At 42.2% G+C, this 16,973-nt stretch overlaps 1 protein-coding gene across 1 annotated transcript; it reads right to left on the bottom strand.

Annotated features, from left to right (window-relative positions):
- Positions 1–12,389: 12,389 nt before the first annotated feature.
- LOC118409919 lies at positions 12,390–16,573 on the bottom strand. The gene is made up of 2 exons (XM_035811309.1): positions 16,352–16,573; positions 12,390–15,606 (listed from the first exon to the last, which is right to left on the bottom strand). The coding sequence occupies exons 1-2, from the start codon at positions 16,502–16,504 to the stop codon at positions 13,288–13,290; spliced, it is 2,472 nt and encodes an 823-aa protein (XP_035667202.1). The 5' UTR covers positions 16,505–16,573; the 3' UTR covers positions 12,390–13,287.
- Between the last annotated feature and the right edge of the window lie 400 nt (positions 16,574–16,973).

Raw genomic sequence — 16,973 nt, 5'->3', positions numbered from 1 at the left:
GACGCAATACTGACCACTCCAAGAACGTTCCCTCAATTTGTTGTCTTAAAGCTATCGCAAGACGAATATGGGCGGTCATTCTACCCTGAAATATTTGGAGCAGATTCTGGCCAGCAAGTGTTAACTGAATGTAACGTTACGCTATAAGGTAAAACTGGTTGATATTAGTTCGAGCAACGATTTCTTCCATGTAGCACAGTGCTGAAAATGTTTTAAACATGCATTGGCAATGTAGTATTTTTTGTCAAGGATGTCTTGTGTAAGGTTGTCTATTAAAAGACGTTAGCCTCGTGGCGTTCTTCAATCTAAGTACAAATCATGTTTCTTTCCTACTCTAACCTCAGGCAAGAAAGAAAGTGATAAGCTATTCATATAGATTAGGAAGATTCTCGAACCCGATTGAAAATCATCAAAGTGACTGGTAATCACCATCATTACAGACGGGACCCTCTGGGTATGAAAGCATAATTTGTTCAATTTAGCAACTAAAATATAGGCTGAGTACGGGTCTTCTGTGTGTAGATGTATGTGCGTGTATGTGTGAGTGTGTGTGTGTGCGTGCGTGCGTGTGTGTGTGTGCGTGTGTGCGTGTGTGTCTGTGTGTGACGTTGTGTGTATGTCTATGTGGACGCGTCTGTGCATGCGCGCGCATAAGTGTGTTTGTGTGCATTTTTCTTGTCGATTGCAATTATATCTGGTCGATTACAATTATATCGCATCAGATCGGTGATAGCCTCGTTTATAGTTGTGCGGAAAGTATGCATTAACAAAACTCATTCTGCTACCTGATAAAGATTTCTTATGAATGAAGAATGGCCTTTATGCTCTTACAGGTGCAGATCATGGTGACAATGGTTATGGTGATCATGTATAGAAGTACAACTACTGATATGAGAACATCGTACTACATGTACTATGATTGTAACGTTATACCAGTATGTACAGGTTCAACTTCTTCTCGCTGTAAATGTACGAACAAATGGAGCTTATGATATATGATTTATGTTATTGCATACGGAATGTGAACTTTTTATCTAAATATCGAAAACTAGGGAAGCCATCTTATATACGATTGAAGAAAATATTTTCCCATTGTAACTGAACCGTTTTTCTATCGTAACTCTCCTTTCTAAAACATAAAGTTTAAAGAGCAGGACCCCAATTAGCGGGTATTAGCGCTAATCTTGTTAAGACCAAGGACACCTTATAGAAAATACAATGTCCTTGCTAAGACTAAGAACTTTTCCCGAAAGGCCGAATCGTAATACGATGAGAGAAACCTTTGTGTTCACTTGTACAGGGTGGCGCTTTTGAAGAGAGATTAGTCATCATTGTGAGCACAGTGAAAATGAAATACACATTATTTGTCGAAGTCCCCAGTACGAGGCCGAACCAAGCAGATTATTTAAACAGTTTCAACGGTTTGTCCCTTAGCCATTTCCTTAAAAAGCTACGTTTCTACCAAAATAACGTAACCCACACATTAATTATCCACTGCCTTCAAACTATACGTCCAATTGTACAATAGCGAAACGTAGAACCGCATAGTAGACTACTGTTTAGTAGACTACTGTATTTTATCTGTTAGTGTAGCATTACATGAATCTTACACTGATACCTATTCACTTACATTTAGCTTCGGGCATGAATGTGCAAATAAAGAGTGCATCGTCAACTGATACTGGTAGTTTGTGAAAGGGTTAATTGGATAATTATCAACAGATGGCCTCCGACCACGGACATCTGCTGAGCATGAGTTCTGTTGCCAACTCTATGAAAATGGAGTACTGTACTAGTACGGCATGGGTCCGTACGGTGTATGCAGGCGTGCGGTTCCGTGGCAATATCTAAAGAACATGTGGAGCGATTGGAATGACAGTTGGTTGTGGTAGTTGTCAACCTGATGATCAAGGTAGATTTGGGGCCCCCTGGTGGCTGACCTTGGTACTATACTGCAACAGGGCTTCCCGACTTTGGCTTTAGTCTTGGACATGCTATGGTGTTGATTTTTTTGTACGGTAGGTCATCATAGGTGTTGACGCAAAGAAGTAGTGTAGGTTTGGGCCCCAAAGCATCTTGCTCTGGAAATGGCATTTGTGCTGAAGTATTTTAAAGTCCATAACTGATAAAGGAACTACAGATTTCAATGATATTTTGTAGGTAGGTAGCTCAGACAGGTATACACAATGAGATGCAAATTTTGCATGATTAATGCGTTAAGAAAATCTACAATCCAGGCGTTTTTCATTAGAGGATCTACAAACTTGTAATGTATGTGATCTATGTCAGGTGGAACATTTATAGATACTGGACCAATTTGGCATCATCAATGCGAAAGTGCAATGATTCCTTGGTGGTAAATGATTGGAATTTCTTACTCGTGACATACGTAAGTAAGTAAAAAATGCACAGCACCATGTATTACTATAAGTTATGCAAACGTGAAGTTCATTTGCATGATTTTCGATGAAATGTAAATATGGAATTCTGATATACAAATTGATAGAAATACAAAAATGAATACCGATAGAGCTTAGCCTATCCCCTATCAACCCTCAACAAAGGAAGGTTAAGATAATCTACAATTTCAAAACTACGCTTATGACACAAAACTTCATAGACGATTCAGAACGATTTTAAGTACATGCAATGCTGTATATGATGTACATTGCATGTACTTAAAATCGTTCTGAATCATCTATGAAGTTTTGTGTCATAAGCGTAGTTTTGAAATTGTAGTAGGAGGGTAGCGCAGGAGATTCTTTCCGAGAATGTGTAGTTCTAAATTGTCGGAAAGCTTGTTCAAACCAATAAAATGAGCTATTTCACGACTGTGACTTTCAAAAAGGGTGAACTTTTTGTCAGTGAAACCGCCACTGTAACGGGACGTGCAAAACACAGCTGTAGCACGGATTCGCATGAAGGACTGAAGGTTTGGCCTCGCTTAAAGATAGACTGGCCTGGTGCACACACGCGTTTTCGGAGTCAACTTAAAGTACATTCCCCCGTTCAGTTTCTTGATATACTTGTGCTTGTACAATATGTACTTCTTGATATGCCCGTTCTTTGCATTTACATATGTACAATATGATGTTGAAAATACCAGTGCCTGATGCATTTCAGTTTTTGCATCTGTTGGATCACTTTGACCGAGAAAAGGTAATAAGATAAGAGAATGCCTAGCTTACTTCCCAGGACCAACACCGTAAACACAACATTATCTTCGCTAGGCCTAAGTAGTCCCAGTCAGCAGTAGTCATTACCGAGGTGTGTAACATAGGGACTGCCGAAACCCTGACAGGTAATTGGCACTGCTTCATGTGTACAAAGAAGCTTTAGGGACCCACTGAATTGGTTGTCGCGCATTATTGCCATAGGTGACAAGCTCGCATTTCTTCATGCAATGTGATAAAAGAATGCATTCTATGCTGAAGAGCTCTAGAATAGACCTGAGGAGAGACCAACCCACTCACTACAGAATAGCTAACATGTCCGTCAAAATAAGCTGTTCAATAGGTGAGAGGGTACAAGTTCTAAATTTTTACAAGTTATTGTACCGTATAGTCTCATTATATGTTTCTAAACTGAATGTAGTCACTCTGCCAACAATAATAACACCTGATCATTAAATTTAACGGTGAAGCTAGACTCTCATCCACGATCCCGGCGTTCTGGAAATTGATTGCAAGGTTCATTCAGCTAATCTCCAAGATTTTACCCCTCTGCCGGCTAAACTCCTTCCCCAGCTTATGTTACTGTCTTATGCCACGGAGGAATCTGCTTGGAGATTAGGACACGGTATGCATATGGTAGTCTGGGTCTTGCGTACGTATGTCGTACATCACTATAGTCTTCAGCTTTGTTAATTTTCCTTTGGGGGATGGGGGCAAATTTGCTATCAGGGACGATCACCACGTTCTCATCTACTTATGTTCATTTCACATAATCTGACAACAGATGCAAGGTTGCAGGTTGTTTGTAGCTCTGTTCTCTGTGTGTTGGAGGCATTTATATCTCACTGTGCTATGACAATGAGACTAGAGGCTTGGACGCCAGCCAACAGTTAAACAATCTGCTTGAAGCCATGAATCTGCTTGAAGGCTATCTATCCTGTTGTCAGCTCAATATCACCTATCCTGTAGGCACTGACTGTTTCCTAGCCTCCGTAGCTATCACTATCAGAAAGCTGCGTGGAGTCGCAGATGTAGTGGCCGGGTGTGTTCCATGGGTCTTTTGTGGCCTTTTCTGCGTATCTACGTCTTTGTCTCTCCAGCTACGAATTCCCTTTTATTTTCTTCTCCCCGTTCCGCTTCCCTCTACTGCGAAGTGTTAGAAAGGTGTATTACAAGACTTATTAAATGAAAACACGCAGAAACACAACTTAGCCAGTTCCTCACATCTGCTTAGAAACTTGGCAGGTTCTCCAACAGGGGCTGGGCCCAGGTCTCCTGTCGAAAAAGATTTCTGTGCATGCTAACGACTCTCAGTCCCCCTCTCGCCCTGCCAGGACGCCCATCCCTGTCCATTGTCCGTGCCCGTCCCTCATTACTCCCGTTTCACGGTCATTGTGTCCGTAATGGCCACCAGAGGGAGCCAGCCGGTCGACGAGTCTGCGAGCTCTGAAGGGCATGTTCGGCAGTACAAAATGTAATAGGCCAGGTGTTCTCCCCATCATTGCACGACTTTAAGAGATGATATGAATCAAAATCTCTCTATAAAAAAAGCCGGAGTCCGATGATGGAAGTTGAGGATTGTTACCTTCAAGGCTCGTCGGCGGTGCCACATACATGTCAGACAAGAAAACGCACACTTGTACAAGGCCAGGACATATTTCTACTGTTGTTACCAACCACTCTTTTCGTGTGGACAACGGCGCAGTTATAAATGCCACAGGAAATCAAGCCATGGGGCAAGTAGATACTCTCAATAAAATAACCCAGATCGAAGAGTAAGAAAGAATGTTCTTGTACTGGCGTGGGGAAAAGGTTGCTCCTTAAATTGTAAAATCCGTTTGGAAATGGTCAAATTTGGTCAAGCTGTAGCTGCAAGCCTGCAACACGACATAGAATTTGACTACTGGCCGCTAGATTGATTACGATTTGAATGGCACAGAGAAATTCGCGAGAGCTAACTTGCATCGACGGAACGCTTTGGTGTTAAAAGTAACGCCACAGACAAGCTTTACGTAACAAGAATGAGTCTCTGTAGTATGGTTTATTCATTTGACACCTAATCGTAACGGGGTCTGGTCGCACAAAAATAGCACGTTTCATGGTCACCAGCTGTCAATTAACTGTGCGGCAATCATCTTTCTAATACGTTACAGGACAAAGTATGCAATGATTTGATACAATGATTGCAATGCACGATCTAATGATACTGGCTATAACGTTATATAACTGGTCACATAAGGACACACACCATGACTTTACTGGCTTTTGATTATTTCATCATTACATATCGATTTTGTACGGATTGTCGGAGTTTGTACCATTGTATTGCCAGATGAAGCTTGGACCGAGAAATGTAACATCTTATGCTTTTTTTACGGTTGGGCGTCGAATTACACAAGATCGAACACATTTTGGTTCGAATTACACAAGATCGAACACATTTTGGGTTGAATTAAACAAGATCAAACACATTTTGGTCCAAATTACACAAGATCGAACACATTTTGACACGAATTACAATACATTTTGGTTCGAATTACAAAATGTTACAGAGGATTGAACACGGATATGGTTCCAAATCTGTAGGAAATACAGTAGAAGCCGCTTGATTGCACGGCCTTTTTGCCAGTGAATTTCTTGCAATTATCCGGCTGGTGCAATAATGCGAAGTTATCTAGCTGGACCGCACCGGTTTGGGATTTGGGGATTCCGTGCAATTAACAGAAGTGTGTGTTAATCCGTTGTGCAATTAACTGGCTTCTACTGTACTAGTAACTGGAACTTTTGAGGCCCAAACTGTCCACCACGCATTCGCATGTCAAATAACTCCACAGGCCCACAGTATTCTCGTAATTGTATCCCTTTAAAAGCAGCTATTGTCTGTTTTGTTTCCTACTTGCGAAGTTACTGTCGTGATGAGGACAGATTGGCAGGTGTTGTATGCGCAGTGCTGTGGGACCTTTACCCAGATTACCTTGCGGTCGGGCTTCTCACGCAACCCGTGGCAACTGATAGATATTTCAAAAACATTTCATTTAATTGTTTTTCTAATAGCGTTTCTCTTCGTAGGTGGCAGCGAAACGCTAGGCAAGACAACAAACAAACAAATAATGCCCCCAAACCATCACCTTTGGTGGTAATCTCTCCATCGGCTGTCTGCTTAATTGCCATTGTCCCGGCATGCAGGGGGAGGGGCGGTGGAACGAGATGCCCTCCCGTCAGCACATACCTGGGCACGAGATGAATAGGACTAGGATTGGCTTTAATCACTCTGTAATTACTTTGCAACTAATTAAGCTCGAGACAAATTCATCGATTGAAACATCCTGGACATCCCGGAGGCGGTTTCACATTCCTTGGGCGTGAAGAAATGTTGTTCTTAAAGAGGGCGATTTAGACCAGTGGCGTGAGGGTTTGAAGAGGATGCTGGAACATGTCATCTATAGTTTAGTAAGGTAAAACGGACGACCTCAGAGTGAGAAAGAACCATGCAATGTGGCTACACTAGGACTTGCATAACCAGCAATACACACTGGGTCACCCCATACTCTTCTCGATAAGTGTACGTGTTGGGTTCTTTTACTTGCAGAACGCCATACTGCTCACTCGTGCAAGACGCCGCCGGCCTTACGTCCCATCCGAAACCTGGTCGGGAAGATTTAGCAGTTGAATAAAGAACTTCACATGATGTACCATAGACATGTAAGGTACGAGTGAGTAGAGTCCATTCCAAATCACCACTAGGGTTCTTAAAGTTAAACAATATTCGTCACACGTTTAATTTTTTTTGTAACCATACTTTGACAAGCATCAGCCCCGTTGGAAAAATCCAACAAGTTGCACAACAAACTATTCTCCACTCAGCGCCCTGGCGGAAAGTACCTGCCTTCGCACCCAGTATCTGAGTATGGCAGAACTGATGCACAACTGGCTGCGTTCGTGCTGCGCAGACTTCGAGCGGGGCTCCGGGATTTTGTATTATGGGGCTAAGTTTTATGTTGTCTACTTCCCTGTACGTTAACGACCTGTACCTAGCCCGTCGAGACAGTAGATGTCATTCATTCTAATGCCGGGAAAGGGAGTTTGCCCTGGAAGGAATTTCGCCCTCCCTTCCTCGTCAAACTCCCTAGCTATCGCGGCATTAGAGAACCTTGGCCAACCAGTCCTCATAGAATAAAAGTATGCCCCGCTTAAAGTCTGCGAAGGAAGCTACGAAACGTCCACATTGAGGACGGCAGAAAGAAACATTTGCCACAACAGTTTGTGGGACATTCAGCACTCCTTTGATTCACTAAGATTGGATATAATTATACCAGGGCCGTTTGCGGGAACGAAAACTAAAAGTGTACACCAAGAAATATACACAATACATACATCACGCTCATGACTAATTTCATTTACCTTCTGTGTATCTTTTTATCATACTTTTCGTTCCCGCATGCAGACTGACCGGTCGGGTGCCGATTATGATATATGACATGATCCTATTATCCTGTAACCACTGGCACTGTATGAAAACAACTGCCTGCCTGAAAGGAACGTTGCCATTGGGGTCGGCTACGTCTTCTATTTATTCGCTCTATTTGGGCAGATTTGCGGCATTGCGCAGAAAATCCTTGTAGTTAGATAAACACGACATGATTTATAACCAAATTTTTACTCTAACATCGGTATAAAAATGTTATAGCAACTGTATGAAGGCCGTTGTTTGTTCTGTAAACTATTTTGGTAGACACTTTCAGATAACATCTGTCAGTTTATGACGTATGACGCGATTACATATCCATCCTATTATTCTATAGCCTCTTTTAGGGACGAACGTACGTTGTCTTCCTGTTGAAATGCGCATATGTAGAACCCGACACCCGTAACAGGTGGCCCAGGCTGGTGGCGCTGATGGGGAGAGTTGGCGTCTCTCCTGTAAGTAAAGATGCCTGACCGCCATGAATTACAAGTCATCAAATTTTCATGACATATTCTGCCTGCAACGAGCAATTACTGGAATTAACAATGCTCGAGCTGCCTTTGAGTAAGGCTAGCGGGACCATTACACGCCTAAGCACTCATGGTAATCACATCAGTCAAGTGGTCGGCAACACGGAGATGTTCGCGAGCAGGTGATGGTACAGTCACATGGCGTGGTGGCTGTCTCTGGGTGGGGGCTTCTACTGATATCTTTATCACCTCATTTCATGGCTGGAAAGGCTGGACGTCGCGTGTACAGGTGAAGGGAGGAATTTCACTTCTGGAAAATGAAACCACCGAAGACAAATAACGATACAGTTACAAACAGTAACACAACACATGGATCAGGCATTTCAGGATAGAAAAGAAAGTTTCAAATTTAGAATCGTGAGCTGTATTGACAGGTTTATGAGCAGTTCAGTCAAAGCTTGTCCCTGTCTGATCAAGGAGCTTCTTGGTCTGACTAAGAAGGTTAAAAATAAGTACTTTAACCTCAATTGCTCTCTGACTTAGTCTGACCAATGCTCTGCACATAGGGGGTTCCAGACACTCCCTGGGGACAGAAGTCCATTACACGTACATTTGTATTTTCTGTCATCTTGTAGCAGTGAAATTGAGCTATTGTTAACTGCGGTCACAGAAGGTGAAATATACGAACTGGTCCTAGTTTTCCCCCGACTTGCCTCCACTTTAACCAGACATAACTACAGCACAGACAAAACAACTGCATGTCAGAGACATCTTATGTCATTCTCCTAAATGCAGGGTTTGGTTAGGAAAAAACTACCTGTTCCAGTGCAACACTCAATGGAATTGGTAAAACGATTATCGAAATGAAACATCAATTACAACAATTGAAATGTCACCCGAACTTTGACTATTGAAGCCACGGAATTTGACAAATGAAAGCTCAACTCAGTTCGTAGTCTTACGTTCAGCAGATGATGTGAGAAAAGAGCAGTTACGCAAAAAGTGTCCGGGCGGCTCGCGTCAGAGAGTAACAAAACACTACTCTCCTAGATAACAAATCATCGCCATAAGTTCTACGCGAACGGGCGCGCCACGAATCTCCAGGTTCTCGCCTGGCGGCCCTTTTGTTCGTTTTCCAATTAATCCCCCTAACAATCGGCGCGACACAAAGCCTACTCACCCATAAAGTGTTCATATCAATTTTCTTTTGTGATCCCAATGCTCGCTCTTATTTACCGAGGCAACAGTCTGTCCTCTACACATGTAATTACATCGTAATGAAATAAGCCTTGACACAGCCCTCTGTAATTAACCATATTGATTGCCCATTGTGCTGCTCGATCTATAGAAAACATGCGAAGGACATTTTTTAAGAGATGAGTAATCGCTCCTATGGAATTATGTAGTAAATATTCACGGACTGCCTGTATGTGTACATGTGATCAACAATTTAGCGCCGTGACGCTTGCGTGTTTGGGTTCTGGCGGTACACACACACACATACACACACACACAACAAACATGAATCAAACACACACACAACAAACATGTTATGAATCTCATCACTTTTGACTCATGAATGGTACTGAAAAATGTATTCCTCATGCGTTTTCATAAACCGACTTAAACAGTTTAACTTAAACAGCCCTGCATTACCAAGAAGCGAGGAGAAGCCATGCCTATATGCTAGACTACCATATATACTCGCACCAACATGTGTATGTTTTGTCCATGCATGTTGCGACTTGTTTGTTCGGTGGGGCAAAAAGTGCAATAAATGTCTCCATTCGTTCTCCATACAGCCTGAACTGTATATTTCTGTAAACTTTGTCACGGGTAACGTTAGGAGAAGGAATGTTCTAGTTCCGGGTCATTTCAAGGATCGATTCCACGTATAATATGGATTTATATGTTCTTGAGTGAAATAATTAAAGGTGTAGAATATGATGGGTTAGGGATGAGTATCAGTGATGAATGGAAAAGTTGAAGAATGTGTAATGCTACGGTCACATCTCCAAGCCGGGCCCGACCGGGATGTTCGCGGAAACGAAAAAAAGAAGTGTGTATCAAGGTATGCGTATATCATGCTGATGACTAATTTTCATATGTTCTGTGTCTTTTGTTTTCTTTTACTATGATATCGTACTTTTCGTTCCCAAAGGCTGTCCGGTCGGGCCCTGGTTTAGAAATATGACCGTAGCTTTAGCCAGGACATGTTAACAAGTCGTTCAAACACAAGAGTCAAAAACTAACAATATGAACTCATTCCCGAGTGCTAATCACGAGGACAAGTGTATAAAACAACGTAAAAAGGAAAATGTACATCTATCTGATGCTCCAGATTCGTACATTACTGGGAGCGTCGGCTAATGAATGATAGCGCTAATATTAATACATGTAGATAGGGGCTTACTGGGCTCCCTTGGTTGTACGTACATTGATATTAGCCGAACCAATAGATATATGTATAGATGTATGTATGTTGCTGACCGACGGAAGAGATGACACGTGGAGACGGTTTAATAGGAGAATGTGTCACCTGTTGCTTCTCTTGAGATTCAATCGAAACAGATGGTTTTACAGATAAGACAATGGAGATCCATCCATGCCCTTTTGCTGAGCTATGTATCGTGCGAAAAAGCACATACAATATAATTAACAACAGAAAAGGTGTCCCGAAACGCCCTTTGGTTCACAGGGCCGTTGACACCGATACGCCCTGATGCACTGTAAAATGATTTCATCAGAAGCAGTAATGATATGACTAATATCGAAGGTGTGTTTGTTAGATTTCCCCAGGGTATGTAATGACTGTTCGTAAAATGTGATTACTTTTCTGGCTGGCTGAATCACTTGCGTCCCAACATATTAGCCGACTCACTTGTCACATAAGGTCTCATAGTTATTATCTATATTCCGGTCCATCTGTACGTAACAAGTGTCTAGGAGTTAATCGGTATGACCGTCCTTAACACTCTAGGTTATGCTACGGTCACCTTGCCAAACTGGGGCCCAGCCGGACAGTCTTCGGAAATGATAAGGTATGATGTAAAAAGCAACAAAACACACAGAACGTAAAAAAAATTGTCAAGATCACAATTTGTGTACATTCCTTCATAAACACTTTATCTTTCGTTTGAGCAAACACTCACTGCGAGTGTAAGGAGTCCGGTAGCAATCGGATGGTACCCATGCTACACAAAACCAACAACAGTCCCTCGACACCTTCTTTAATTATTATGCTGTTAAGGTTTAAACTACATAGCTGAAATATTACCTTCTTGGAAAAGGTCAATACGTGAAACAGAAGACAACCAGCCCCAAAGAGTCCTAGCCTGGTATACTGTAGTATCCAACTTATATTATGGCTGCCAAGTCTTTTCGTCTTATTTTGCAACAGGACTAAGAGAGCCGGCAGCCATGGTAGTTTGTATACCAGGCTACAAGAGGCCATGCTCTCAACAAAGGTGTTGTTTGCCTCACGTATTTCATTCTTACAGGTGCGCATTAGCAGATGCTCGTATGTATGGCTTCAAAGAATTCGCCGTTTCAAGGCCTTCTCTTATCTCCGTATATGATGAGGCAATAATTACGTTGTATTGAACAAATTGGAACAATAACAGATCACGATGTCCCAAAATCCAGAGCAGTTTGGGAAGAGAGGGAACAATTATAAGGGGGAGGTAAGGCTATCACACAAAGAAGCTGAAAACATGGGATTTATGGATGTTGTCACTGCCATTTTGATATATACTCTGTGTACAAATAGATATAAGGTACAATTACTGAATTAGTAGATCCTTTCAGCCAGGTAGGAAGACCTCTTCCAGTTTAGACCGCTCTTCCAGTTACTGAACTGTCATTCGCGCTTTGTGTTGACAATCCAGAGCCATTTGATGATGTACTGCTGGGTCGCATTCCATATGTTTGTCAAGTCTATTTTCTAAGGTATTCACTGTAGGTGCAGTTACCATGACTTCCTCAGGCAAACGGTTCCACCAGGTTGTCACCCTGACTAACAGGAATTACAAACATAGTGATGAAATCTTCTAAATTATGGAGTCTCCAGTGTGTAACATTACAAAACTGAGCACGACAGGTCCCATTTACACACATCTGAATGAAGAGACACCTACCATAATACAGGGCAACTGCAGAAGTGAAAGAGGACGGTAATCAACAGATGGTCAGCAAACTGTAAAGTACAACTTCTACTCTCTCAGAGATGATAAGTATAATTAGAGCAGCAAAACAAACAGCACAAAAATGAAATCTATAGACTTTCTATAATGATAACGTAAGATTTATTAGTTATAGTTGGCTAGAACTCAGTTTAAGTCTAATAAAGATCGGCCTCCACATGGCAGGGGCCAGTGTTTTTTCAGTGAACAAGAAGGTATAAAAATGTACCTTTATGAAGGTTACACATCCAGCTAAACAATATTTCAAGACAAATATTCAATCTTTAGTTGGATAAAAGTTAGTGATTACTTTCTGACGTTTAGTTTGGCATCCAACACCTTCTCCAGCATCACTTAAATGAACTGGCAGAAGAAATCAGTTCTACCTACAGAAGTATAAATAAGGTAAGCCGGCATGCCATTAATAAATATTACTCTTTATCAATCAAAGTAGAGACTACATTGCAAGGTACGGATATGTAAGGACATAACAAATACTTATAATAATGTAATGCTACATGCTATATACAATGCTAAATATGAATCAAAATGGAATGTAACTATAAATCAACAAGTTTTACAATCTACTAAAACTACATACTGACCAGTTTTCAAAATTTCCAGTGCAAGGGCCCTTTAGAATAAGACACTATATTCAGCTCATCTAACTCTTAGAATTGAATGTTAGATTTACCAATATCTGCTAGTTATGATGCATGGATCTCCAGTTATGCTGTTCTATGCTGAGAGACAGACTAACACACAAACAGCAAAAACATAACATTCTTGGCCATGGTAATAATAAGACTGGACAGGCAGATAGGAATTTAAAAAAATCTTAACTTGACACAAAAGAAGTGAACATTGTAAGTGATTAATAGGGTTAAATTCTATCAATTTCTAAACCTACATGTAGCTTTCCAGACAACCCCATCAACAGGTGCAACCACTTGCTTCCTCTGTTGAACTGCTTGCCAATCTTTACCATTCTTGCTGTTTTATGCATTGGGGAAGATTGATGAGGATGATGAAGGCTCTAGCTCCATCTCCAAATCCTTCAGCTCCTCCTCAAGTGCCCTTCTCTTCACCTCCAGGTTGGACTGGTGCAGATTGGAGAACTGTTGGTGTCTCAGGAGCTCCCCCTTGCAGTTAAACCTTCTCCTGCAGAGCAGACACAGGAGCTGTTTCCAGTCAATGAGCTCCACATCCTCCTCACAGCCTGTTGGGATTTCCTCCTCACTGAGTTTCACATTCTTCCCTCTTTTGTATGTTGCCTGGAGCCAGCTCTCCACCTGTGGACTGGAACTTCCACCCGCATTTTCCACCTTGTTATTGTTGTGGTTGTTTTCAGTATGTTTCATACTTGTGCTCAAATTGGCGTAAGTGTCCTTGCAAACATTCTTTGGAGGTTTCTTTTCATCATTTAGTTCAACAACTCTGACCTCAGCCTCAGTGATATGCATCTGCAAGGACTCCTCTGTGCATGACATGTCCATGTCATTTTCCTGCATCTCCAACTGTTGTTCAAACACATTATCATCATACTCATCATCATGCTCCTCACTGCTACCATTCTCCAGATGGAAATCCTTTACATCACCATCATCATCATCCTCTAGGTCACCCCCATTGCCTGCCTTCAGCTGATCAACATTGCCTGTCTGAAGAGCTCTCAGCATGGATCGAAGCTTCACAAAGCTATCGTCATCAATTGCTGTTACACCAGTGTGTATCTGAACAACACTCTCCACGTGTAAATCCCTTGCATCACCATCATCCTCATTTAGACTGCCCTCATCGTCAGCCTTCAGTTGATCAACATTACCCAGCATGGCTTGAAGCTTCACAAAGATATTGTCATCATTTGCTGTTCCACCAGTGTCCATGTGAACACCATTCTCCACGTGTAAATCCCTTACATCACCATCATCCTCATCTAGGTCACCCCCATTACCAGCCTTCAGCTGATCAACATTGCCAATCCGATGAGTTCTCAGCATGGATCGAAGCTTCACAAAGCTATCGTCATCATTTGCTGTTACACCAGTGTCCATGTGAACACCATTCTCCATGTGTAAATCCCTTACATCACCATCCTCATCATTTAGACTGTTCCCATTACCAGCCTTCAATTGTTCAACACTGCCAATCCGATGAGCTCTGAGCATGGATCGAAGCTTCACAAAGCTATCATCATTGGTTGTTTCACCAGTGTCTGTGTGAACACCATTCTCCACGTGTAAATCCTTCACATCACCAACATCCTCATTTAGACTGCCCTCATTGCCAGCCTTCAGCTGATCAACACTGCCCAGCATGCACCGGAGCTGCACAAAGCTATCGTCATCATCTGTGGTACTAGAATGTCCATATCCATTGCCAGAGCTGTTACTCACTCCAAAGAAGCTACTCAGCCACTCATGCACTGGAGGAATAGGTTTACTGCTTGCAAACATCTTTCCTGGAGAGTTGTTGGCTACAGTCTGCTCCTTTGGTATGTTTCTGCCCGTCAGTTTAGAAAACCGTGCTGATAACGTGCACTTATTGCTTTGGTACATTTTCTGTTGCCCATGGAGTTTGCGCCAAGGACTTGCCACGTGCCGTCCCCTCATCTTTGGAGTGTAATGGACTCGTTTCTTAATGCATTGCCTTGTTTTCTCCAACTGAGGGCTTATTAATGGAGATTTTTGTGCCTTGGACATGACATCAATGTATGGCTTGTTGATGATGACTGTAAAATTCCTTTTATGACACCCAATCTGTTCTGTCGGTGGGTCCTTTTCTTCCTTTGCTGCATGATCTGAAGTGTCAACGTCTTTACTTCCTGACTGGTCATCACTGCAAGAGTGGTCATGTGGTATATCGTTTCCTGATGTCTCAACATCAGGAGGAATACCACTTGTACTGCTCACATTGCCTTCTCTACTGCACTTTGGTCCTGAAGGAACATCAGCCTTTTCACAGACAGGCAAAGCAGGAAGCTTAAACTCAGTCAACCTTTTTTGCCTCCCTTTTCTCTTCCTGACACTTGTACTGCTCGCAGCATCGCCTTCCCTGATATTCTTAAGTCCTGAAGGCACATCAGTCTTTTCACAGACAGGCAAAGCAAGATTCTTTAACTTGGCCGACCTTTTTCTCTTCCTGACACTTGTACTGCTCACAACATTGCCGTCTCTACTGTCCTGCCTGTGCTGTGTGTGTGTGTGCTGTGTGGGTTGGTAGTGAAGGTTGGGAATCCACAGTACCCTGGGCAAAAACATGGTCCGCTGGTGAACTAGTGCTGCTGTCCCTGACAGCGTTACCTCTTTGCTCCAAACCTGTTGGGTGGATCCATAGCAATATGTTGGTACGCCAAGCAAACTTTGTTTCCCATTCTGAATGAAAGGTCCATTGGAGTACTTTTGTGGGAACATCTGAAACAAAAATGTAACCAAACCTTTGAGGTTGAACTTTCAATAAGACATAACGTTAACATTCTATGATAATGATATGTACTGATAAAGATTTCCATGTCATCGGGTAAGGGTTCTCCTTTTGCACCAGTTTTTATCATTAGTTATCAGCTGCTGCTCCAGGGTAAAGAGTGACCTGTGAGAAAAGAACTAGGGCAAAAATAATTCAAGACAGCTGTTAAGACCTACAGGGGTAAATGTCTCCATATAATATTTTCTATCCAAAGCTAGTGGAAACCAACAAAACTGTAGTGTATATGGTGTTTTCCTTCATTGTCTTAAGAAGGCAATTAGGGAGAACTCTCTTCTGCCACAGTAGACAGGGACTGTAGAGAGACTGGTGTCACCTTACAGAATTGCAGAAGTTGGCCCCTCCCTCCTTGAGATAGCGCCACTGCAAGTCAGTGCCATCTCGACATACACTTCGTAATTTATGACGCTGTCTTTTTGATTTAAGGTCATTGCCATCAAACTTCATTCGAAAACCAAGTTATGCCGGCTAATGCAGAACTATCTGTCACCCTCATTAATGACTCCGTATTTTATGGGGAGGGGCGACGACTTTCGAAGTTCGTGTGCTATATAAAGAAACAAATTATCCCAAACTTACCTCTCCCAAAGCAATCCAGGGGATCTCAGGAAGATCGGACATACAGAATGTCGGGTCACAGAAGTGAAGTCTCTGGTATTCAAGAGAGCAGACTGAGAGAATTTGCAGAAGAAAAGCTAGGCTGAAAATGGCGACCGGAAACCTTCGATCCATCAGTGTCAACTCCAACAGGCGGTCGGTTTTTGGCGACGCCTCAAGGGCTACTGCACTGGGCAGTGACCCACAGAGTTGACATTCGGATGGCCCTCGACCAACAGCAGGATTCTAAACGAGAACAATTAAGATGAGGTTTTTCATCTAATTTCTGAATTGAGGAGTGCATTGATTGATTGAGATCGTGTGTACTTGGAAAAGGCACTTTACACAACTTTTCTCACTCAAGTGAATAGTGACGTATCAGTCACAAATGCAGACCCTAATTAAAAAAGGTGTAATGTTTTAAATGTTGCCACCCCTATTTGTCAGTGTAGGAAACACTGCTTTGTGAATTACATTTAGCCCGAGTATCATCTTAGTCAGTTTACCAGGGCCCCGTCACCAACCAATAACTGGCATAAATTACAGATGAATGAAATTATCAATTTCATACTGGTTGATGAGAGTATGGGAGACTGGTAAACTA

This window comes from Branchiostoma floridae, chromosome 2, assembly GCF_000003815.2.
Source record: "Branchiostoma floridae strain S238N-H82 chromosome 2, Bfl_VNyyK, whole genome shotgun sequence".
In the NCBI taxonomy this organism is placed as follows: Eukaryota; Metazoa; Chordata; class Leptocardii; order Amphioxiformes; family Branchiostomatidae; genus Branchiostoma; species Branchiostoma floridae.
Note: the sequence above shows the minus strand (reverse complement) of the source record. Positions and strands in the feature narration are given on the sequence as shown.

What these genes read in the sequence shown, in the direction of transcription:
- LOC118409919 (XM_035811309.1), bottom strand. Translation starts at nt 16,504, where the DNA reads ATGGATCGAAGGTTTCCGGTCGCCATTTTCAGCCTAGCTTTTCTTCTG. An exon ending in CCTGGATTGCTTTGGGAGAG is followed by an intron (nt 15,607 to 16,351) that starts GTAAGTTTGGGA and finishes TCCACCCAACAG; the next exon opens with GTTTGGAGCAAAGAGGTAAC.